This window comes from Chroicocephalus ridibundus, chromosome Z (genome assembly GCF_963924245.1).
Source record: "Chroicocephalus ridibundus chromosome Z, bChrRid1.1, whole genome shotgun sequence".
NCBI lineage: Eukaryota > Metazoa > Chordata > Aves > Charadriiformes > Laridae > Chroicocephalus > Chroicocephalus ridibundus.
Genome location: NC_086316.1, coordinates 61,625,819 through 61,651,441, shown reverse-complemented (window position 1 = coordinate 61,651,441; position 25,623 = coordinate 61,625,819). Strand labels below are relative to the sequence as shown.

Genomic DNA, 25,623 nt, shown 5'->3' with positions numbered 1-25,623 from the left:
GTGATATCATGGGACATTTATTTGTGGCTTAACTTGACTCACTGCAATGCAGGTACATTCGAGGGATGGTTGGGGTCTGTGATTTTGTTACTTACTGGTGGCTAATTATCACTTCTAAGTCAAGCATGAATGGCCATATATAAAAAGCAATTCTGTTGTCATACATCTGCACACCATGGAGATAGTTTGTAAATACTGATCTTTGTAACTGCCACATTGAGTCCTACTACTTTTAATTTCTCCTTCTTGCATATCAGTTAACATAAAGATAACTTAAACGCCACAGATACAGGCCTTCTGGAATTTTAATGAAATTACACAAAAGCTGTATTACCGTCAACTGAACATGTGACCTCACCTTTCAGATACAGGGGTGAGATTAAATAGCTGGTAACCAAGAAAGGAACACCTGTATACTTGTACATGAACAAATCTGATATGGAAAAGTGAGAGATTACATGCAACTTAATGAAGAAGAACTTCCACAGAAACGGAAGCGCTTTCGCTAGTGTTGATAGCAAAGGACTAGGCTAAAGAAAGGGAGGGAATGTCTACCTGTCCTTTAGAGTGTTACAGCTTAGAGATAGTGTGAAGAAGTAGGACTTGCTAAAGACTTACTTGTGCTACAGCTGAAACACTATTGGCACAGACAAACATGAACTGAACAGAAAATGAGGACGCCATTTCAACAAAACGGTGTAGTGTAAACTGTAACTCGCCTAACATGTCCGAGCAACCAACATATGTAACTAGGACAGGGAACAGTTTATGATGATACTGGTTCCCACATATGGAGGTTTCTGTACCTTGTCAAGTGAAAAAAGCTGCTCTTACTAAAATTTTCTTTTTATAGAAACAACACTCTTCCTGTTTCTCCCCCTACATATACAAACCAGAACAAACTTACACAGGTGAGAAGGCCAAAAGATAGAAAGTCTGGTAACAGATACATATAAACAAGGTCATTCAAACTTCTGAACAAATGAAAATATTAGCTTAGCAACCTAAGACTCTGGAGAATACCTTAATAAGATAGCCTCCCTTCAAGATCTCTAACAGGTGTTTAGGAATAGTTTTTATTTTATAGTTTCTGTGATTTAGCCTCTGGACTGCTCTCTGAAGTCTCTCCCTTGACAACACAGGAGGTCTGCAGAAATTAGCCTCAGTATCTCCTTCCCTTACCCAAATTAATTCTTACCTTCATCTTAGCTGCAGCATCATCTAGTGTTGTGACTTCATGGTCTTTATGTTCTCCAAAAAGCTTGTCAATAGCAGATATTGGGCATTTGCAGTGGTAACAGTATGTGTTTGTCTGTGCTTTCTTCAGTTCTCTTTGTGGGCTCTCAACTTGAGGAATGTTTGCTGCTGATTTTTCAGGATACATCACCACAAAGCCTGAATCTTCAAGCTCAACGGGTGTCCTTTGCTCTGGCTCATTAACAAATTCATAACTATCACCAGCATGCTCAAAAGAGTCCCTGTCTTCAAATAACAGCTCCTCGTGTGTTAACTGAGATGATATTTCATCTTGCAAAAGTTCTTCTTGTGTAATCACATCATAGTCCATTGACTCAGCGAGATCTTCATAAACATCAGGATGCTGCTGCTCTCCTTGCAAGTGTGGCTTCTCCACTTGCTGAACGGTAGGGACACAGGAAAGATTTTCCCGAGTATAATGATCATCTTCACTGTCTTCAACAGGAGTCCTCACATATGGGACATATTTTTCCATTTGAGGAACTGCTGTTATGTCATGCTGTTCTTCCTGCTTATTATCAGCTTGTTGATATGCAGCTCCCTGATAATCCACTGGTTGACTATACACTTGATGACTTGATTGCTCTGGCAGCTCCTCAGTTGTTTCTACAGGTACATTTTCTTCTTCTCTTTGTTCAGCGATATCAGCTCTTGCACCTGAAAGAATTACTTTGCTTCCAAAAGGAATGGCATGCATTGGTTTACAAATTGTTGCTTGAATGTCACTGTCAACCTGGACTTTCTCTCTCTCCACAACACCCCTTTCTGTCAGAACCTCAGTTCTGACACATTGAACATCACCAGACCTCTGCTTGCGTTTGTCCTCTGAACTCTGAACTGAAATTCCTCCACTAAAGGACTCATCCTCTGGTATCTGATCCTTTTGAGGCCCTGAGGCCTTACTTGGAATTTCATCTTTAAGAATGTATTTTTCAAAATATATTCCTGTTCCATCATCTGTGTCTGAATTTCTACTAGGGAAAGACGCATTAGAATTACCACTTTCCTCATCAGAGGGAGTCTCATCCTTTGTCTTTTCTCCTATTGCTTCTGCATAGAGGTCCTTGTATAAAAATGACAGAGCAGGTGGCTCCTCTAGAAGTTCTGGGTTAACTGCTGCAACAGTGGTAGGGAACAACAGAGATCGTTCTAGCACCCCTTCTTCTGAATCAAAGAGTGGGGTCCCTGGTGACTTCCGTTCATCTTCTACATTTGTAACCTTTTTACTGCTAATATCGATTGATTTCTGCAAAGGTAAAGGGTTTGGAGCATCTCCATAGGACTGCATTTTGCTTTCTCCTTTCACAGTACCATAAAAGACTTCATCCAGGTCCTCAAGTAAGGAAAACTCCTCTTCCAAAGTATCTACCTCAGTGCTTTCTTTAAAAGACGTGGCTTCTTCCACAGGTTCATTGGGATCTTCTGCCACAGGAAATAATGAACTTGTTCTTTCAAAATGTGGCTTAATTGGGGATTTATCATCAATCAATGTATATTTTTCAAAATAATCCATATCGGCCATACCATTATTAGGATCTGCGTTATTATTGTCTTCTGGCAACATAGGATTTTCTTGTTGTGTTTCTCCAGTTTCCTCAACACCATCATTTTTGACCAATTCTTTTAGTTTATGGCTTGCAGGCTTTCCTAACGTTGAACTTTCTGAAATTTCTGTGGTTATTCCAGAAGCTAGGGCTCTATGGCCATCGTCAGCTAATTTTCTTTTAAATGAAGGACTTGTTTCCAAGTATTCTAGTTTATCTGGCATGTGTTCACTTTCTTCTTGATCAACAGAAGAAATATGTGTAGGAGCATGAATATTGAGTATTTCGTAACCTTCTGAAATTATATTAAATAGATCTTTTTCAGTAGTTTCTGGAGCATGCTGTCTGTTTTCTACAGTGCTCACATGTTCCATTTCTTCCTCTTCTCCTCTCAGGTAATGTTCAGGCACTTCAGACACTTCCTTTGCCTCCATGTGTTGCATTTCTTCCATTTTTGTAGAGTCTCCAATGCTAGTTTCACGGTCTGGAACTTTGTCTAGATCTTGATTATCTCCTACCAGAGATGGCAAATCATAATTTTGCGTTCTGTGACTAATGTCTGAGGACATTCTGTGGGAAATTTCACTTGACACTGGATCAGAAACTCTTAACATATGTCCTTTATTCTTTGTAGCTCCATGAACTCTAAGTTCGATGGAACTTCCAGCTGGGGATTGTTTTGATCCAAAATCAGAAGATTCAGGTGGAGAAGGATGGATTCCTTGCCTGTCCACTTCTGCAGCTCTTATTGGACTAATTGAGCGAGCTTTCACCTCTTCTACCAGCCAGCTAGCTAGCCCAAAAGATGGAATATCTGGACTTTGCTTTTCATCAGAACTAGAGATAACAGATTTCATCTCTGCTGAAGAAAGGCTGCCAGGTTCATCAGAATACTGCTGAGTTTTGTCTGTCACAGTTTCATAAACAAGATCTGATGAAACAGCTCCCAGATGCTCTAAGGATGTCTGCTTTTGGTCTGCCAAACATCGTTGCATTTCATGTCTATCCTCTCCTTCAACATAAATGCCTGAAACTACATTAGATTGCTTTCCAAGCATGCCTACTACGTCAGATAAAGACGATGGAATATTCTGTTTCTTTTCATCGTCACTGAAAGCCACTGGCACTGACTTTTCAGGTAATGTATGAAAAGGTACAAATGAACCTGATGACACTGCTTGCTGGCCTGCCACAGCAGTCACCTTTGATTCTGTGGTCACCAGCTTTGGCACTGTCGGCACACCAGGTTGCATTTCTTGCTTATCCTGCTCAGTAGCGAATTCAGGGGGACTTCTCAGCTGCTCTGATGACAAATATTTTGTGTCCAACAAACGATCCTGAGATTCTTGCTTGTTTTGGTCTTGTGCGTGCTTTAGAGACGTACTCTCCAACTGCACTGTCTTCAAGCTTGCTGTTTTAGGTGAATAGAGATGAAGTTTTTGCAATTCTTTTCCATCATGTGGTGGAATTACATGTTTACTCTCTGATTGTGCAGAATGGGAAATAAGTGGCCGTATGCTTTGCTTTTCTTGCTCAGCAAGGGACCATGTGGGAACCAAATACTCAGAAGCTGGTTTTTCATAAGGTGGAATTTCTTGCTGACATGTTTCATCAGCTGAATAAAATGGAACTGAAGGCTCAGACTCCAGTTTTGAAGGTACAGTTAAATAACCTTGACTTTCTCGTGTTTCTGCTTTATCTGTAGAATATGATAAATTTAATTGTTCAGATTCTAATCGCGTAGCTGTGTGGAAGTAATGTGGAGTCTGCTCTCTCTCAGTTTCAGGTAAAATTACATGTTCAGCCTCTGACTGTGCAGCCACAGGCAAATGTAGAATATTTTTTGTATTCTCTGCTTCGTTTCTTGCAAAGAAGAAACCTGACTCAGGCTGGGCAGTTTCTGACTGCTCTGTTTTACAGCGTGTGTGAGATAAACCTAAGTGCTTGGGGGACAGGCCTCCAGTTACAGGTGAAGACTTAGGTCTTCCTTCTAGTTTTGTTTCAGAGACAGAATGTGAAACACCCAAAGGCACAGAGACTGTTTGTTCAGTAAGAGATGAATACAGTTGAATTTTTTGGCTCTCTGCTTCCTCAGTGGGAAAGGATAAATCCCGTTGTTCAGTTTCCAGATGAGCAGTTAGAGATGAAGTAGCCCCAGGGTCTCGTTTCTCTGACTGTCGTGCTCTCCATGAGGCCATTTCATGCTTTTCTGCTTTGTCAGTAGGACTTAATAAATTTGATTGTTCAAAGTCCGGTTGTGCAGTTCCCTGCTCCTCAGTCGTGCCAAAGGTATATGATAGAGAAGGTGTTTCTGGTTGCTTTGTTTCCACAACAGAGGACTGCAAATTAATGCACTGAAGTTCGGGTTGGACTCCATCCCTCTGCTCTGTTTCTGTCTCTGAATGCTCCACCTGGGCAGTCTGTGGTTGCTCTGCTTTGCCATAGGAGTACAATAAATCTGGTGGTTTCATTCCATGAATCTCTGCCTTGACAAGAGAATATGACATATCTGGACATTTTGATTTCAGTTGTTCCTGTTGCAACTGCTCTGCTTTTCCTGTGGAATATGAAAAACCAGAAGGCACAAACCCTGCTTGTGCAGCTTCCTGTTTTTCTGTTTTGCTAAGCAAATGTGATAAACCTGGTTGCACTAAATCTAACTGTGAAGCTGGTTTCTGCTTTTCTTCACCAAGGGAGTGCAAAAAGCCAGGCTGGGCCATTCGCATTTCCTCTAGTTTACCAAAGGACTCCAAAAGCTCTGGCTGTTGCACTCCTTCTAAGGCAGGTTGTGAGTGCTCTGGTTTTCCATAGGATAAATCCATTTCTTCCACCTCTGGGTGTTCAATTGCATGGTGGTCTTGTTGACCAATAGAATATGATAAATCTGGATAGTTTGATTTCTGCTGTGTGTCTTCCTCTTCTATTTCTCTAACAGGATAAGATAGCTGCGGATGTCGCAACTCTGGCAATACCATTTCTTGTTCTCTTTTGCCAGATGAATACAACGAACCTGTATGTTCCAGTTCACCTTGCACTATTTGCATTTCATCTGCTTTACCAAGGGCATATTTTAAGTCTTGTTGCCCTAAGTCCATTTGTGTTGCTTCTTCTGACAGTGTTTTGCAAATGGAATATGATAAACTGGGAAGTTCCCGCTCTGGATGTGCCATTCCTTGTTGCTCCATTTTCCCAATGGGATGGGGTGTTACAGGCTGCTCTGATTTCCATTGTGTAGCTGGTAGCTGCTCTGCTTTGTCACTGGAATATGACAAATCTGGATGCCCAGCCTCTGCTTGTGCTGTTCCTTGCTGTTCTGTTTTGCCAGTGAAATGCAGTACGTCCTGATGCTCTGCTTCCGCTTGAACAGTCTGTGGTTGCTCTGTCTCCCCAGGGCAAGGCGATAAATCTGGTTGCCCTAACGCAAGTTGTGTGATTTCTTGTCGCTGTGTTTTATCAGTGAAATATGATAAAACTGGATGCTCCAGCTCTTGTTTTGTCATTTCTTGTTGGTCTTTTCTGCCAGAGGAATACAAGAAGTCTGGGAACTCCCCTTCCAGTGGAGCCCTATCTGATTGCTCTGCTGTGCCACGAGGACTTGACAATGTTGGCTGTTCCAATTTCAGTTGGACTGTTTCCTCTGGGTGTGATGTGTAGCTTCCCCTCTCCTGTTTGACCTCCATTTGTGCACTTTGTTTTTCTTCACCAAGAGAAGAGGAGAAATCAGAGTGCGGTACTTTGCCCATGGCATCCGAGACGTCTGGATGTTCAGACTCCAGTGGGGCAGCCCATGATGGCTTTGTTTTGACAAAAGAATGCAACAAATCATGTTCTTTCAACTCTGGCTGTGTTGTTTTATGAGGTTCTGCTGTGCCAACAGAGAATGACAAATCTGCATATTCTGATCTTGCTTGGGAATATTGCAGTTCTTCTGTTTTCCCCATAGAGCACTGCAGCTCAGGGTGCTCTGCCTGCATTCCTGCACCTTCCCGTTGCTCTTCTTTGCTGAGAGATGATGAAAAATCACCTGGCTTTTCCTGCTCTGGTTGAATCTTTTCTTGTCGCTGTACTGTGCCAGTGGAATGCAATAAATCTGGATACTCCAAATCCACTTCAGCCATTTGAGGTTGCTGTTTTTCACCAATTGGACATGATAAATCCATTAGTTCTGCCTCTGGTTGTATGATTTCATGGTGTTCTAATCTGCCAGCAGATAAATCTGAACAGTTTGATTTTGCATGTGCAGTTTCTTGTTCTGCCTCACTAACAGAGTAAGATAACTGTGAATGTCCCAATTCTGGCTGTGCTTTCTCTTCTTGTGCAGCTTTTTTGAAGGAGTATAGGAAGCCTGGATGCTCCTCTTCAGCAGTTTGTGCTCGTTTTGTTTTGCCAGGCCAAGATGATAGATCTTGTTTTCCTAACACCAGTTGTGTAGCTTCTTGTGTCTGTATTTTATCAATGGAATATGATAAATCAGGATGCTTTGGCTCTGTTCTTGTCATTTCTCTTTGCTCCGCTTTTCCGCTATGAAATGATGCATCTGGAGATCCTAGTTTCTCTTTTGCAGCTTGGGGTTGCTCTGCTCTGCTGACAGACTGTCCCTCACCAGGGCGTCCCGAGGCTGTGTGCTCCATCCCTCGCTGCTCCACTTTGTCGGCAGGGGATGCCACGTTTGTGTGGCCCAGCTCTGGCTGGGCAGGCGGGAGTTGCTCTGTTTTGTCACGAACCTCCAACCCCAGCTGGGTCGTTTCTTGCACTGTGTCAAGGGAACGTGCTAGACCAGGGTGTTCAGATTTCAGCTGTGCAGTCTGCAGTCCTCCTGCTTTGGAAGTGGAATAAGGCAAGGCAGGATGTCCCTGCTCTGGTTCTGCCGTTTCTTCTTCTTCTGATGCACCCACAGAATGGGCCAGATGTGGAATTTCCACTTCTGGATGAACCGTTTCCTGTTCTGCTTTTCCGAAGGGGTAAGTTAAACCTGTTTGTTCTGATTCTTGTTGTACTTGTTGTCGCACCTCTGTGATGTCCAGAGGATATATCACATCAGCATGGCCTGCCTCTGGTGGGGCCATTTTATCATCCCACCTGTCAATGGAAAATGATAAATCTGATTCTTCCAAGTCCCTCTGGGCATGTTTTAATTGCTCTGTTTTAGCAGGAGAATGTAATAACTTTTCTTGTTCTAACTGCTGTTTTGTGGTTTTCTGCTGCTTTTCTCTGCCAACAGAAATTTTTCTGTGTTTCTGATCCAACAATACTACTTTTTGGTTTGTCCCATCAGTGCAATGTGGCAAATCAGGATGGTTCATTTCCCATGGTGCAATTTCCGGTTCATTTGCTTTGTGAAGGGAATATGTCAAATTTGGTTGTTTTGACTCTATTTGTGCAGTTGGTGGAGAAGCTCTTTTTCTGGCCATTTTAGGCAATTCTTGATATTTAGACTCAAAGTCTTGAGGTGCTTGTTCTTTGGCTTTACCAAAGGCAAATGATAAATCTGGATATTTGGAATCCAATTGTGAAGTTCCTTCCTGTTTTTTTTGGCTATCAGAACATGTCAAGTTTGAGTATTTAGATTCCGTTTCCATACTTTCATCTTGTGCTGCTGCACCCAGGGCTTCTGGTGAATCCAAATGTTCTGATTTTCCTTCTGTTTCTTCCATGGAGTATGAGAGTTCTGGATGTCCTGACTCCTGCTCTACAGTGTTGCCTAGTTTTGCTTCACCACTGTCACATGAAAAATCTGGATGTCCCATTACCAGTGGTGCAGTTTCTTGTTCCTTCAAACGAAATGGTAAGGTTGGATGTTTCAACTTTTTTGGTTGTTCAGCTTCATGAATGGAATATGACAAATCTGGATATTCTGAACTCACTTCCATTTCCAGTGGAGCTTCTTTTCCACTGGAAGATGGCAAAAATGTTTGCCCTAGCTCTGGATGTACAGTTTCTTGTTGCTCTGTTTTGCCAGTAAAACTTGAAAGAAATGGTTGCTCTGATTTGTATTGAGTCATTTCTTCCTGCATTTCTGTACTTACATAGAATGGCGGTTCTGGATATGCTGTCTCTGTTTGCATTTCTTCTTGCATTTTTTCACTGACAGAATATGACACAGATGGATGCACCAACTCTGGTTGAGCTGTTTCTTGCTGTGCCAAATTAATTTGATCTATGACTTGAGGCTCTTCTTTCCCCAGGGTTTCTGACAAATCTGAATACTCCATTTCCATTAGCATAGCTTTTTGTTGGGCTGTTTCCTGCTCTTCCAGCTCTCTTTCTACTATATCTTGTTGTTCCATTCTGCCGAAGGAATATGATATATTTGGCTGGGCCACACTGAGTGGTGGTGTTTCCTGTTGCTGACCACCAGCAGTGGAACAGGATGGAAGTGACTGCTCCTGCTCCACTTGTGCCATTTCCCAGGGCTTTGCTCTGTCGATTGAATGTGATGACCCCAAAGATCCTGATTCCACTCCTTCTGGCATTACTTCTCCAGTGGTAAATGAGAAATCTCTATTTTCTGCAGCTAGTTGTACATTTTCATGTTGCTCTTCACTAATGAAACCTGATGACTCTGGACCTTCTGAATCTCTTTGTACAGCTTCTTGTGCTGTTTCTCCCTGGGAATATGGTAAATCTGCTTGTTCAAACTTTGGTTGCAATATTTCTTGTTGTTCTGTTCTGCCCCTGGAACATGATGTCTCTGGCCGTTCTGCCCTCGGCTGTGAGGCTTTGTGTTGCTGTTCTTTTCCAGTAGAATATGACAAAACTGGATGCTCTGACTGCAGTTGAGTAGTTTCGCCTTGCACTCCCTTGGCATGGGAATACAGCTTACCTCCAGGCTGTGAACCCTCCTGTGTAGGCTGTGGCTGTTCTCCTTTGTTAACAAAATATGACATAAGGGAATTGTCCAAATCTGCTTGTGCCAATTCTTGCTGATTTTCTTTATTCATGCGATATGGTACACCTGAATGTGCTGTTTCCAGAGACCCAGTTTGCTGTGTCTCTGATCTTCTGGTGGAATCAAATGTATCTGGATGTACCAACTGGAGTTCCTTAGTGTTTTCTTTCTCTACTTCTTCCGTCAAACATGATAAATTTGAAGGTATCTCTGCAAGCTGTGCTGTTTCTTCTTGCTCTGCTTCTTCAGGGAAGTAAGACTCTGTCTGTTCAAAAGGAACAGATTTTTGTTTTTCTGTTTCTTTCCTGGAAAATAAAAACTCCTGATGTTCTAGCTGTGCACACTCTGATTCTACTGTTTCTTCTCTGGAATACAAGAAATCTGGGTGCTCCATCTGCAGTTGTTCACTTTCTGATTCTCCAATTTCTTTGCTGAAATATGAGAAATCTGGATGCTCTGTCTCCTGCGTTGCACTTTCTGATTCCTCCATTTCTTCCCTGGAAAAAGAAAAGTCTGGCTGCTCTGTCTCCAGCTGTGCACTCTCTGATTCTACTGTTTCTCCTCTGGAATAGGAGAAATCTGGGTGCTCCATCTTCAGTTGTTCACTTTCTGATTCTCCAATTTCTTTGCTGCAATATGAGAAATCTGGATGTTTCATCTCCAGCTGTGCACTTTCTGATTCTTCTGTTTCTTCCTTGGAAAAAAATTCTGGATGCTCTTTCTCCAGTTGTGTACTCTCTGATTTCTCTGCTTCTTCCATGGAATATGAGAAATCTGGCTGCTCTGTCTCCAGTTGAACACTCTCCAATTCCTCCATTTCTTCCTTGAAATGTGAGAAATCTAGATGCTCTGCCTCCAGCGTTGCACTTTCTGATTCCTCCATTTCTTCCCTAGAAAAAGAAAAATCTGGCTGCTCTGTCTCCAGCTGTGCACTCTCTGATTCTACTGTTTCTCCTCTGGAATATGAAAAATCTGGGTGCTCCATCTTCAGTTGTACACTTTCTGATTCTCCAATTTCTTTGCTGGAATATGAGAAATCTGGATGTTCTGTCACCAGCTGTGCGCTCTCTGATTCCTCCATTTCTTCCCTAGAAAAAGAAAAGTCTGGATGCTCCATCTCCAGCTGTGCACTCTCTGATTCCTCCATTTCTTCCCTAGAAAAAGAAAAGTCTGGATGCTCCATCTCCAGCTGTGCACTCTCTGATTCTTCTGTTTCTTCCATGGAATACAAGAAATCTGTCTCTGTCTCCAGTTGGGCACTCTCCAATTCCTCTCTTTCTTTTGTGGAAAAAAACAATTCTGGATATTCTGTCTCCAGTTTTTCACTCTCCAATTCTTCTGTTTCTACCCTGGAATATGAGAAACCTGGATGCTTGGTCTCCAGTTGTGTACCCTCCAATTTCTCCACTTCTTCCCTGGCATATGAGAAATCTGGATGTTCTGTCTCCAGTTGTGCACTGTCTGGTTCCTCCATTTCTCCCCTGGAAAAAGAAAAGTCTGGACGTTCCATCTCCAGCTGTGCACTTTCTGGTTCCTCCGTTTCTTCCTTGGAAAAAGAAAGGTCTGGATGCTCCATCTCCATCTGTGCACCCTCCAATTCCTCTGTTTCTTCCTTGGAAAATGAGAAGTCTGGATGCTCTGTCTCCGTCTGTGTTCTCTCTGATTCCCCAATTTCTTTACTGGAATATGAGAAATCTGGATGCTCCGTCTCCATTTGTGCACTCTCTGCTTGCTTGGTTTTTTCAACAGAAAAGTCAGGGTGATCCAAATCTACTGCTTTATTCATAGCTGAAGTTTTCTGAGTTACCTCTGTTTCTGTGCTAATAGGATATGAAATGCCAAAATACTTAGAATCTATCTTTTCAGGAATGGGTGAATTTAGCTGAATTCCTTGCTCCTCTGTTTCCTGAAGGGAGGAGGAAAAGTGGTGTTCAGACTTTGTTTTCTTCTCTGAGTGAACATTTTGGGTTTCTGGTGGTGGGCTCTTTTGACCCTCTGTTTTTTTAGCAGAATACAATAGATCTGAAGGCTCATTTTCTGACAGTGCACTCGTTGATGAGTGACACTCAGTCTCTTGCTTCTCTGTTTCATCTACAGAATGTGGTAGAAGCACATGTTCAGACTCAGGTTGTGCAGTTTCTGATGACCAAGGAATAATATCCTCCTGTCTTGTTTCAGACAGTGTGGAGTATTTGGCTTTAGCTGATGGAGCACTAGGTAAGTAAGACTCAACTGCTGACTTCTGTGCTTCTCTCTCAGGATGTTCTGACATGGATGCCGTAGGCAAAATAGGTTGGGTACCTTCGCTATCTAATTCACTAACAAAATCTCCTGATATAGATTGTGGTGCAGAGCTGGGCTGAATTTCCTGCTCCTTCGGTTTGTCCAGATGATCTGATGCTGTCAGCAGGGATTGGTCTGGTTTCTTGTTTGCATTTTCAGCTGAGGGAAGCAACACTTGTTCCTCTGATTCATCATCAGACTCTGATGAAACGGAGACTGTTTGCTCTGTTACTGATGTTTTGGCTGCAGGTGAATAACTTTGCTGCTTCCTGGCTTCTTCAGGAGGGCAGGACTTCAGTGAATGTCCTGATACCTGATTTGGAGTCCCCGAAAGAGACTGTCTGTCTTTTCTTTCTTCATGTTGAAGAGTTGTTTCTGCACCAAAGCTTGAAAATCTGCTTGGTTTATCTTTCATTTTAATGGGTTTAACATTTTCAGATAAAACATCACCTTTATTAGTAAGCTGTTTTTCAAGAGGTGTTGTTGGTGAAGAATAGCTTTGATTTGCTCGTGCTGTGGATTGTTGTCTTTGCTCTCTTCTTCTCTCCGATGGTGTTTCAAGATTTCTACTTCTTGCTCTCTGGAAAGTTTTTGAACGTGCTGCTTCTGAAAGTGAACGGAACTTCTGCAATCTGTCTTTTACTGATGTTTCAAGTAACTGTTCAGAATCTCCTGAAACTGAGCTGCTTCTCTGTATTCTGCTTTTCTCCAATGTTTCAGGGGCTGGTTCAGTCCCTCCAAAAATTGAGTTGAACAGCTGGATTCTAGCTTGTACTGGTCCTCCAAGGATCGGCCCAACTTTTCTCAGTCTGTTTTCTCTAAATATTGATCTTATTGGAGCACGTTTTACTGGCTCTTCTGTGACGTCTTCTAGATCTTCTTTGTCGTCCAGCATTTCCTCATCTGTGTCTTGCGCTTCGACCTGTTCAACATTCAACACGGAGGCCTGCACATCTCCTAAAATGGTTCTTTGTTCTTGCCTCTGCATTCCAGAAGAGTCACGTTTTTTATTGCCCTGGCCTCCCTTCAGACTTGTAGCCATCGGCACCCTATTTGAAGCTTTGCGCTTCCTCTTCCGAATAATCTTACCTTCATCCATAATAAAGATGACTTTTCCTGGAGGAGAACCTACCGGTGAACTTTCCATACTGTAAAGATCAGAAGTTGTACTTGTTTCTGAGGCCCAGGGAGTAGAACACCTGCTTGAGCTGGTTTCCCAGGTTATCCCACTGTCTTCGCTTTGAACGGTTACCATAGAAAAGGAAGGGTTATTCATGATGTATTGCAGCTTGGGTTTCACATCTTCACTTTGGATAAGATCTTTTAAACTAAAAACAAGAAGAACAAAAGAAAAATATCTGTAAAAACACACAACAAATGAAATTATTGCAATTAAATCTAAATTTTTTCATTAAAGCAAAAATAGTTTCCAGGGTTTTAAAAATACTGCATGTGCATAAATTTTGAAACACAAGCATAAGCAAAGTCATATTTTATCTGACAAATGTATTTTAGATAAATTTTTGTAAAGCTGCATGTTGCAAGTTTAGTTCAATGAAGGGGAGGTGTTTAAATGCTCTTGACAATGCAGGAAAAACAGTATTTGATCTGACCTTGTTTTGCCAGTGTGAGATTGAGCTGATTCTGGGGTGATTCTCCAGTGCATGGTTATCTCACAGTATAATTTAAACCTTGCATTAAACACTTATAAGATACTGTCAGTGTTTTAATAGCACCCGCACTTGTTTTGCCCAAGTGTAAATGATTACAAAATGCTCAAAGGAGTAGGGAATCTATCCGCTAGTTTGTTACTGTACTTTCATATGCTTCATCCTCTAAGCACTCTACATATTTAAAAAAGTAATTTGGAACACATTCAAAATAAAAATATACTAAGCCCTCACCAAACGAAATAACAATGTTTTATAAAGCTGATTTTAAACCTTATGATATGTAATCAGTACACTATCATATGCTACAATCAAATCTCTCTCAGATTAAAAAAAAACTTTAAAAAATCTTAGGAATAAGAGCGTAAAGAATAGCAAGGGCAACTAAAAGACATATGTTACTTTTTTAAAAAAGTATTTTTAAGGCTGCAATAGTTAGTCCAAAAAAACCGTAGAAGCCGTAATCAAAACACTCAACCCCAATATTTGTTGAGTAGACAGTACTTCATTTAGGGAAGTCATGTTAGTAGCTGATGGAAAGAAAGGCAGAGTATCTGCTGGCAAAGGCAGAGGCTTCAGTAGAGCAGGAGAAGTGGTGAAGTCTCTGTACCTCCCATGGAAGGATGCAAACCTATGGCCACACAAGGTCTTACTTCCACTGAACAGAGGGAAGGGTCACTTTCCAGGTGATTAGGATAAAGCACTTCTTCAGCAAGAGTGAAGAAAGATGGCTCCTGACCACGGGATCGGAGAAACAGAACCCATCTGACCCACTGCCACAGGCTGCGGCTCAGCACCACCCGGGTGCTAGAGATGCCTGCAGGCTGCAGAGGCAGGGGGACACCCCTGAGGAGCAGTCGGCATTGCTCTGGAGGGTGCCAAGCACCTGGCAGAAGGCAGAGGTCTTTGAAGGAGGAGACACGGAAATCCTGAGGACAGCCATAATCACGCCATCAAGAAAACTCTCCAAACCGTAAAGTTTTGGTAAAGGGCACTCAGCAAAACTGCTCAGTTCCTATCAGAAAGAAAAAGGTAATCCTGATTCTAGCAGTGCTGGCCTTCCCTTTACATGAATTTTCTCTCCAGAGCACAGAACAAGAAGGCCTGTGCGGGGCTGGGCCATGCTGAGGTCTATGCAGACCGATGCACAGACCATCTCAGCCCTGATGTCCTTGGTGCTAACTGAAAACTGAAGTCACCCTGTGGGACAACAGCCTGACCAGGCAGTGGTGGGACAACATGGTATCAAAGTCCCATTATAGGGCTTAAAGCCAGTTGTGGTGACTGAGCTGGCCTGGAGACCAGGACTAGCCGGACAGCTTGAACTAAAGCCCACAATTCAAAGCGAGACAGTGCAATACTAAATAATGACATCTTAGCCAAAGAAAACCCAATAAAACTGGCCATCAAACAGATACAAAACACACAGGATGTACAGCTGACTATCTGCCCTGGTGTAGTGCCCTCTAGCAAGGCTAGCTCCGTAAGGTTGGAGGAAGACGCAAAACAAATAAATCTATGCCAACTTTGCTGCTACCTTTTCCTTTGTCAGTTTAATGGCTTGGCATTAGGTTGACTTGGGTATGGTAAAGTAAAATAAAATAAAATAAAATAAATCAATAGCAATAATTCTAAGGAAGCTTTCAGGTCTTATTTCAGTCCAAAATAACAGATGACTAATTCTTTTTAGGTTTTTCAACTTCTAAATCACCCTCATATATTTTTAAACCTAATTTTTCTGCCCTACCTGCTGTTATTAAATAAAACCCCGCGCAAAACAGGGCAGAACTCCCACACCTCCCCAGATGCCGGAGCAGTCGTGTTCAGACACACTGGGTGAGGTCTGTCTGCCTGTGCTACCCTGCCACCGTCACAGAGAAGTATAGCAAGCCCATCAGCTCTCTAAAATCCTCCAGAGCCTCCCTTCATCCACCTCACATCTGACCTTGTCACTCCTGGCATCAGCAAAACTTGTTGCTGTTTGCTGCCTAACACCTCACAAGCTGAAAACAGACCAGATGAAATGACCGAGAAGTCAAGCTGTGGCAATGGCTTGCGCTGAGGAGACATCTAAGCCCCTGAGGGCTCCTACTTGAACCCTGCAGGGGCTCAGGGCAGGGGAGATGGAAATTGTTACCGGCCAGCTTGCCTTCCCAGTTGAAGGAAATATTTTATTTTTCTGTGTTCGTGTTTTTGTTCTGTGCATTCCTGTAGTTTCTGCCTTTACCACGCTGCCCCTTTCCCCTGCAGCAATCGGTATGCTCAGCGAGGTCTCTGCCTGTTGCTCTGCACTTCCCAGGGCTAAAGCTCATCTGTCTCCTTCTTCAGGGTGAAAGAATTAGAAGCTACAGAAAGCCACTATTTCAAACCCAGGCTTTCAATTGCTAACCTACTGCTAACTTCCTTCAGTGTCAATGATGCCCCTTTTGGCAACACAGTGGCTCATGCGTCTGTCCAAATTCAAACGAATAACTATGTAAAAGCAGCAAGACTGCTGCTTGCACTGATACAAAGCTGATTTTTATTAAGTGTAGCTGGGAGCCGGGAGCTGGGCTAGTCTCAGACATTTTTTTCCATCCTCAACGCTTGCAAACGCCCAGGAAGTGACACAACTCGACGTGGTGCTGCTGGTCCCTTTTCCAGACATCAGGTCATGGTGTGGCCTGGTGGTGATGCCAGTCACAGCTTCACACGCTGCTTGAGACACCACAGCACCCCCGAGGTCTGCCTTGCTCCTGCATTCTGGATTCTCCACCATAGAGGTCGTGGAGGGAGCCCGGGTATCCAACAAACCCTTTGGTCTGGGTGGGAGACCTCCTTTACACAGTGATTTAAACACTTTGTTGAGACCTAACAGGGAACTTCTCAAAGTCTGTGTGTTATTTTAGATCCAAACCGTAATCTAGACCTCTGTCAAAGACTCGGTTAATGTCATCTAGAAGGCTGGAGAGAAACCAGACACGGAGCGAGGTGTATTTCCCAGCCGCAGCTGCCGGCGGGGGCCGGGGTGCAGGATGGGTTCACCAGCCGCACCAACGCCTCTGCCTCCACACTTCACCCCGTTCAGCTGCTCTCGGTGCCAGTAGCCCAAGCCTCTGCCCCACCACAGAGGATGATGGAAAGCCCCAGCTTCCCACCGCTCTCACCTCCCCCTGCAGCCAGCGGCAGACAAACGGCCCTGACACCACCTTCTGCCCTGGCCCCAGGCAGGCACTGCCCCATCTAGGAAATTAAACCATGCATCATTTTCCCCTGTCTGTCTTTCTTGCTTTGGAGAGAGCATGGCAATCTTTTCCTTGGGAAGACAAATGCCCCCATTTCCACCTTCCCATTTGCCATCGTTCCACTCCTTTGCGCTCCTAGACACTGCATCTTCCCCCATGGGCGAGCAGCCCCCTGCTCCGCTTTGCTTCCCCTTTCATCCTTTTCACCACTCATCCTAAGCTAGACTTAGCTCTTGAGCTTCCACACCTCTGATCCTCTTGTGGAAGGCCTGCTTCATTTAAAAAAAACGAACAAACAAACCAAAACTAAAAACATTTCCCGAACTCCAGGACTTTCTCCCCTTTTACAGCTCTTAGCTTGTCACTAAATGAATAGATAACATCAGACCCATACCCATTCCAGGCAAACCAGCTACCTGGAAACACACGTAAATTGGCTGCAGAGCCATTTTTAGGTAAGTCCTGCACACAGAGACATCCAGACACCCGCCCACTGCAAAAGGAAATAATCTGGGAACGGTCCAAGAGACAGGACCGTGTCAGAGCTGCCCGCCCATCACGCAGTTGTTAGAGACTCAGACAGTCCAGTGGGTATGTCAAACAGTCAACCAGTAAACTACCTTATAGCTAGGCTTTAATCTCACCCTTATCAATACAAAAATTTAAACCTATTAACTTCATACCCATGTTTGTCTTAAAACACACAATCTACGCTTTCAAAATATTTTCCCTGTTTAGATGATTAATCCTACATGGAGCTAGAAACAAAAGACATCTGCCGTGATCTGTCTTTCTCAGACAGTAAAATGCCCAAAGACAAGAAAATAGTGTATAAACCTTCTGAAGATGAGCAGGTTATTTATGCTGACAAGGATATGATGTCTTATCCCACCTTTATAATAGGTTCTGATGCCATGTGTTAGTCTCACTACTTGCATAAACACCTGTTTTAGGAAAGCAAATTATTTAAAGATTACATCAAAAAGGGCAACAAAGATGTAAACCCCAAGCTTCTCTGCTTTTTGGCGTGCATGCATCATCATTTTGGAGCAAGCCATAAGCTCTTTTGGGGTTTTATTCCCTGCGGCTGCTGCACAGGGACTGCTGTGGGAGCGGAGCGGGTCGGCAGGGGCTCGGGGGTCAGTGTCCTGGGGGAACACCGGGGCTCCTCTGCCTCTGTCACATGAGCACTCGCTGACCTTAGGCCAGACATCTCGCTGCGTAACTCTCCTATAAAACAGGAATGAGGATATTTAGCATGCTGGAAAGGTGGAAAGAGGAGCCAACGGGGAATTTCCTTCTGACTGCCATGTCGCACAACCAGGTGCTGTTCAACTGTGTGCAGAGGAGGAAGACAAAGGCAGCAGAGAGCTTGGGGTTGTTAAAAATAAATCCATGACGGCAGGGTCCAGGACAGGCTGTCTTCAGCCAAGTTCGCATATTGGTTACATCTCATCTAAGCTACATTTTCAAAGCATAAAAAAAAATAATAGTAAATTCAAAAAAATCGGTTCTGCCACAGGGGCTTGAAAACCTGTTTGTCAACAAATAATTAGTTGACAGTCTGAATAAGTCTGTCTCAGGGGCTCAGCCCAGCTGCTCTTGTTTAGTCGGCACCTCCCAGGAGCTGTGTCCCGGCACTCCGCACAGGAGAAGGCCGTAAGCTCAACAACCACGCTGACATTTGCAACTACAAAAATTTAAGCAGTTAGAGAATCAGTTTTATTTAACTTTACTAAGCTATTGCTGAGTGCTCGGTACAGTTGCCATATCTGTGCCAACCCCCAAATTTAACCTCTCCTGCAGCCTAATTAAACTAATCAAATGGATTTAAATATACTCAGTTACCACTGAGCACAGCTGTTAGAAACCTCTCTGTTAGACCCTGACCTCTCTTACACGTAAGGTGGTTAAACGTAGAGGCGAACTCTACAATTCTTAATGTAACGGAGAGCTAAAGGGAATGGTTGCTGTGATTTAATTAAGCAGAGAGAGGCAGTGCCTGAGTTTGCCTTGCGGAGGCTGCCAGCCAGCATCCGGACCCAGCTGCGGCGAGCTGCTAATGGGCACCCATGGAGAAGCCGTCCTCCCAGCCCCGGCAGTGAATAACTGCAAGGCTCCACAGACTTCCCTCCCTTTAAGGGAAAAGTTAGCCATTCCCGCTTACGTTTTTGCAATTTGAGTTTTATTATTAGCCACTTAACTGCAGAATGCACTAAAAAATACCCAGTCAGCTGTGTTTTAGCTGTCCGCAGTGAGTAGCTCCACGCCACCGACCTCAGCTGGTTTTCTCGTAGGGTTGCACCCATGTGCAAGCCGTGTCTACCAGCACGTAAGCCCTCTCTCTGCCTGTACAGGACTGAAGAGTCAACACCTTCCTCCGGAGAAAAGCTGCATTGCACACCAGGGGCTGTCCCCCCACTTTTTTGGAAAACCAGCTCTCCATTCCCCCTGGCAAGGGGCTCTTCCTGCAGTCCTGGGCTACGTTTCCCTGTTTGACTTTCATTCCTGCCTCCCCACCTCTCTTCTGCCATCTTTTTTCTCCCAGTGACCACCAGGAATGTCAGAAAGCGCGTTGAGCCACGATACACCCAGTGCGGTCTGTAAACGCAGGACGGCCCCACAGCACTGCGGTTTTAGGAACTGCATGACCCAATTTTCTTAAGAAGCTGGTTTCTGGAAATACCTTAAACTTCTTCCTATAGTATCCCCCTAAAACAGATAGGCTTTACTCAAGACAAGGGAGAAATCTCGCGACCCAATACGTGCTGGGTGGACTCTCGGGTCTCTTTTGGAAAGGGCCAGCGCTGGCAGTGCTGGGGTAGCCCGTCTGTCTGGGTCAGGTTGCAGCCACCTCCGCATCCTGCGCAGGACCAGGGCCGGGTGCTGGGCACCGGCACACTCTCCTGATCCTTGTTTTCCTGGCGGTAGGAGCGCAGTGTTAGGACAACAAACTTCCTGTGCAAGAGTTATTAAGGGAAAAAACAAAATAAAAAGAAAAATAATAATCAAAGTGACAAAACATTCCCCACTGCACCCCAAAAATCAGCCACGCAAATCGTGACGGGCAGTGGCAAGCACGTACAACAAGTTTTCCCTTTTTTGGGGGAAGAAGACACTGAAGAGGGAGGGAGAAGCGGGAAGGGAGAAAGGGCCGCACAAAGGAGCACGTTTCTAGGCGCCGTTATAATCTTTGACCATTTTTCTCCCTGACAAGCAAATCTGCAGCGCATTTCAGATCGATATGTGACAAGGAGTCTGCCAGAGAGGGAGGAGCGGAGGGAGATGCCACTTGAGCTGGCACGGCAGAGGATCTTTAAATAGAAAAGCTTCCAGGGAACTCAGGGCAGGCGCTTATTGCACAAAACTTAATTACAGCCAAACCCACCCGAAACACCCCCCGTTAGCAGACACCCCCGGCCCCCCACACACACTCTTTATCTGCAGCAAATGGGGAAGGGAAGGGAAGGGGGAAAGGCACTAAAAACAGCACCGGGCCCCGATCCCGGCACCCCCCTGGGGCTTGTGCTTTGGGATGAAGCTGCCAACTGCCCCCGAGGCTGCGGGTCCCCGGGGAGGCCGTACCTGTTAGTCAGCTCCTCTGCTTCCTCCGGGTCCACAGCCTCCTCCTCTTCTTCCTCTTCCTCCTCCTCCTCTTCTTCCTCTTCTTCTTCATCCTCTACGAAGGAGGAGGTCTCAGAGGCCCTGTCGCACTGGGCGCCGCGGTACCCCTCCATGCCCTTCCCAGCTCAGGCCCACGCCGGTGATTTTTACCCCCGACCCTGTCCTCCCCAGGGTTGCCTGAAGCAACTGTCATCCCCAGCAGCTCTCGCTTCTCCTGACTCAGGGCAGTCTTTAAATAGAAGGCAACGAAGCTACAGCGCCGAGTGCCTGCTGGTCCCACCCTGGGTCCTAGCACCAACCGGGTGCCAGGACGCCCCGTGGCCATCTGTCCCCTTCGCCGTCCCGCCACTGCCCGGGAGGCGTTTGTGTGGCGGGGAGAAGGGGCTGGGGCCTCAGCAGACCTTCCCAAGACACCTCCTGAGAATTGGGGGTGGACGGCACAGGCAAAGGGGAACTTTTCTTGTCGTCCCTTCCCCCTCCCCACCCCCACTCCCACCCCACCCCCCGCCAAAAAAAAGTGCATTTCACAAGTTAAGCAAATTCCGCCCTTGAGCGCGCTCAGAGCCCCTCAAATGTGAGCTGGAGAGGTCCAACACAATTAATAGTGGATGAGCCTTGGACACACGCCTTTAATAATCCACACCGTACCATGTATCAGATGCACTGTAGTTTTTAACACCGCATAGGCAATATACTTGAACCGCCAAATGTGTCACTGTGTTAAATCACAGGACATTTAAAATTTCCTCTTTGAGTGGACATGAACCAATTTTCATTTAAAGCAAAGACAAACTACTTTACCATGTAAGGTTTATGTTATGCCATGTCTATCCTTTATTATTCTGCATTTTTTTACAAAATGCAGTGCTTTTCACAGACAAAATGGAAATAATTCCAACCTGTGCTACCCAATGACTGTATTTAAAACTATCTTTCCGAAAAGGGGGACAAACACCTATCTGATTCTAAATAAAGAACTTCTAAGTCATTTCAGGTATAAAACATCATATATACAGTAAAAGCCTAATCCTCCTTTTTTCTTATTCCCCCTCCCCCCCTTCTTTTTCTCTAATTTTTTCTTCAAATAAATAACTGGTTAGAAATCAATCAGCAAACTCATCCTTGTGTTTTAAGTACAGAAATACCCAAGCAGGTATTTCTGAGTACAAACTCTCTCTGCAATGCTAAATGAAAGCTCTACTGACAAACTCACCTGAAGTGAAATATTTCCTGAACAGTACATACAGGTAAAACCTGTGTGCTCTCTTGACCTACCTACTGAGGTACACAATTTATAAGGTCAGAACATAATTTCTCAAAGAAGCATACCTGAAACAAATACTAACCTGAACTCCAGATTTTACCATGAGCACAGAGACAGTGTACGCAGCAGAATGAAATTTAAGGTAGAGGACTTCACATTCTTTACACTTGGAAGAGCATTACAATCTTCTAGAAATGCTTATATACGAAGGACACATATATTGCATGAGCTTTGATTCAGTCTTCAGCACAGTAAGAAGGTAAGCACCCTTATAGCAGAATGCCTTCAAATTATTTCCAGACCCAGTGCTCTCCTTTCTGTACTTCTCACAACTTAATTCGACCTGTAAGTTGACCAAAATAGCATATTCTTCCATGCTCTTCCTACAAGCATCATACTCTGTAAAATCAATGAGGGTAAGACTTCCATCAAAACACACAAGGATTAGAGAAAACAAGACAAACCTAACAAAAATAAACACTACAAAAGACACGTGAGATAACTCAGAGCAAGTAGAGTCCATTGAATCAAGAGCAACATTCTCTGGTGGACTTAAATTTAACACCAAATACACTGTGAATCAAGTAAAGCATTGGTTCCAAATAAGCGTTTGGGATGGTGTTGACAAGCGCTAACTTCACGTTATCTACAAATCTTCTTACATCCTTTTATCATGGCTGCCCATTTCTCCCAAATAACCATGCCACCCTTCAATTTGAGCCTTAAAGTTGGTTTATATTGAATTCTTTGAAAAGGATTTATTAAAAATAACTTTTCATACTGTCAGAGCTTAAGGTACAGACAGTACACTTGCACAATCACATTTTAGAAGTCAGAGCAAGAGAACCAGAAGAGAAACTTCAGGTTTACACAGTATACAGCCTATACCAGTTCTGGCACTACTGTTATGAATGGGAAGCTCTCCCTAACGTTTGGTTCTCCCATGCAACACACTGCTAGAAGACTAAAGAGAGTTCCTAAAATCCTAGACAAGATACTAGCAGTTCCTGATATTATATAAGGTGAGACACGACAGGCAAACCCAATGCCAAAATGAGTAGTCAAAACTAGTCCTAAAATAACAAACAGAGCTGAACTAAAGCATGTTTATTTCACAGCAGTAAGAAGCCTCAGAGAAGCTTGCATCTTGCACGCACACTGAAACCTTGGTCAGCTGTGAAAACCACTTTTTACCAAAGGTCTTGCAGAAAAACTATTCCTGCTAGACCGTATGCCAAGGGATAGGTGTCTGAAGGTTTTAATTTTGAAGTTGAGGAGAGGGGAAAACTTCACGCTAACATTAAGATTTATGATAGCCATTAGTGGATTTCTGGCTCTGGATACCTGCCCAGAGTAGATGAAACTCCAGGTCATTAAACCGCTGAACAACCCCAGACTACACAGAACTGAATCGAAAGTTAGTTAAAGTTCAGCTCCTACTTGCTCTTCCCAAACCATTCATTTTGTGGTATTTTATCTGAAGTTTTCTGATGAAAGTTGCAGCTCACCATTTAACAAATACCATGATGTTCGCTCAGCATCGTTCCGATTGTCCGGCACTTCCATGGAAGACGGTGCTGCTCTTGTTTGCCTTGAAAGGAGAATAATATAACATGGTATCTGGTGAAATTTGTTTTCCAAACCTCGCAGATTATTTTTCAGTCTGTGAGAGCGCTGACACTTCCCATGCTCTTGCGAGATTACCCACTAGCTTCTTTCACTATGAGCTAAAACCAAGCTACACCACGTTGCACCTTGCTTAGCCAACGCAGTAAACTACTGGGGAGTTGCCCATTGTTAGAGAGGATGTGACAAACAGGCTTGTCCCCAAACAGTCAGGGAAAACTACCACGTAGACTTTAAATTTCTGATTATAGATGTAGCTTATCAGAAGTACATAAGCTTGAGGGAAAAAAAAAAAAAAAAAAAGGAAAAATATTCTTTTGAAAGGAACAGGCCATTATGGCTACAGATCTTTGCTTGTATTAAAAAGACCACTGAGTTGCTGGGTCTATGTTTATGGAGTTGCATGGAGGTACCACAATTTTTTTAATTGAAGCAGCCTCATACCTAAGGCAGTAATTTAAGGTGTGAGATATGTTGACACCTTAGGTGATGCAGGGCAAACTCTTAAGAGCTAGACATGCATGAAGTTTTGTGCCTCACGTCCAGCTCATTTGAAATACATTTTTGCCAAGTTTGAATACACATGTCCCTTCCTAGTTATCCTATGGTGGGAAAGTTATACATTTTCCAGACAGATAGCCAGCACCTTTAAAAACAAAAACCAAACCAAACCAAACAAACACAGGAAAAAGAGAAGCCGCCTTCTCTCCCCAGAACCTATCTGGGGCTACTAAGGCATCTTTGGATCCAGACAGCATCCTGGATGCTGTCAACATGGAAGCAACAGCAAAAGTTGTGCTTTCATTTTACATAAAGCAGGTCAAAGTGAATATTTTACTGGGACCAAGTCTACCACCTTTTTATAAAGAGGATGGGCAGTGAGGGGGAATGTACGCATGGAGGGAGAACATTTTAGTATATTGCTGTAGTTGGATTAAAACTGCAAGACTTAAAATTGCAGAAGGATGCTGTTTTAAGAAGCAAGCCAAACTCTTACATAGACTAGATCATGATGAAGTGTGCAGTTAAGTAACCTCGCAGCAGGCAAACAGTTTACAGTTTCTAGAGCTTCTAAACTGTAAAACTTAAAATGAATTAGAAGTTTGCCCCAGAAGAGATAATGCTTGTTATTTTGCACAGTTATAAGGGCTTTCACAATCTCGTTAGAAACAGCAGTAGTTTAAACTGTTACCTGTACACAGATGCAGGGCAGAATAGCCATGTAGAAGTTCATGATTTGCAACAGGGGCCTTACCTTTACGGGGCATTTCCTTTTCTGCTTAATTCTATGGAATATTTCAAATATGCAGTACAAAGTAACATAAACTGGAAAAATAAGCTTTATCTTGCATATATAAACTTTATTCCACTGAACACCATACGAAATATTAAACTTAAAAAAATGAGAATATTAATTTGACATTAATGTTAAGTACAGTTTTAACAATGAATTGGTCTTCAATAACAAATACAGGAGAGGCACAAATTGTGCTACAGCAGGTCTAAAAGAGGGTTCACAACTTTGTATTGGAAAAGCTGGAATTTTCAAGGTTACTTATTTAATTTACAGTAGCTGACCAATTTACAAATATTTGCACATAATCAAAACAGAAGTCCAGCTTATCATTGTAGCAGTGGTTGGGTTGTGGGGTGTTTGGGGTTTTTCTTTTTTTCATTTTCTTCACACCTCCCCCCTTTTTCTCCCGCCAAAGCAGGTATCACTACTGCTTCAAATATGTAAAAGGAAGCTGCCTACTCCCTATCAATATGAAGCATTTATTTATATTGATTTGTCCTTTTTTATTTCATCATCTTTGTAGTAAAACTGTTCCTTGAAAATTCCAGTTTAGATTACAGTTCTTGATATCTAGAACACTACCAACAATAATCTAGCTTAATTTTCATAAATTGTTGCTTGTTGTTCCATGGAAAAGGGAAATAAAACTGGAAAGTGCCCAGTTGAGCAAAAGTGCTTACTGCAATTAAGGAGATGTAAAGCACGGGCTGTATGTTCATCAAGAAGTGGGTACTGTGAGCAATGCTTTAAGGATATAGACAAACATGCACAATGTTTAGCTCTGAATGTCTTTATTTGATGGTTAAATGTGTCTGAAGTAACGATTACACAGATTTTGGAAACAACAAGTCAGTATATCCCCATACTTTCCTTAAAATGGATTTATTCTTGTCGTTTCAGATTCTTCAGAAAACATCTTTGAATGAACAGCTTTATTAACAAATA

The 25,623-nt window shown here is 43.4% G+C and overlaps 1 protein-coding gene across 1 annotated transcript in view; it reads right to left on the bottom strand.

The window, feature by feature from the left end:
- The window catches only part of CMYA5 (cardiomyopathy associated 5), a 49,154-nt gene extending 28,450 nt beyond the window's left edge, over positions 1–20,704 (bottom strand). The window contains exons 1-2 of the mRNA XM_063319702.1: positions 20,453–20,704; positions 1,199–13,301 (exon numbers count right to left, since the gene is read on the bottom strand). Of these exons, the coding sequence (XP_063175772.1) occupies positions 1,199–13,301; positions 20,453–20,604 (12,255 nt within the window). The 5' untranslated portion in view covers positions 20,605–20,704. The remainder of the gene's footprint in view (positions 1–1,198; positions 13,302–20,452) is intronic.
- Between the last annotated feature and the right edge of the window lie 4,919 nt (positions 20,705–25,623).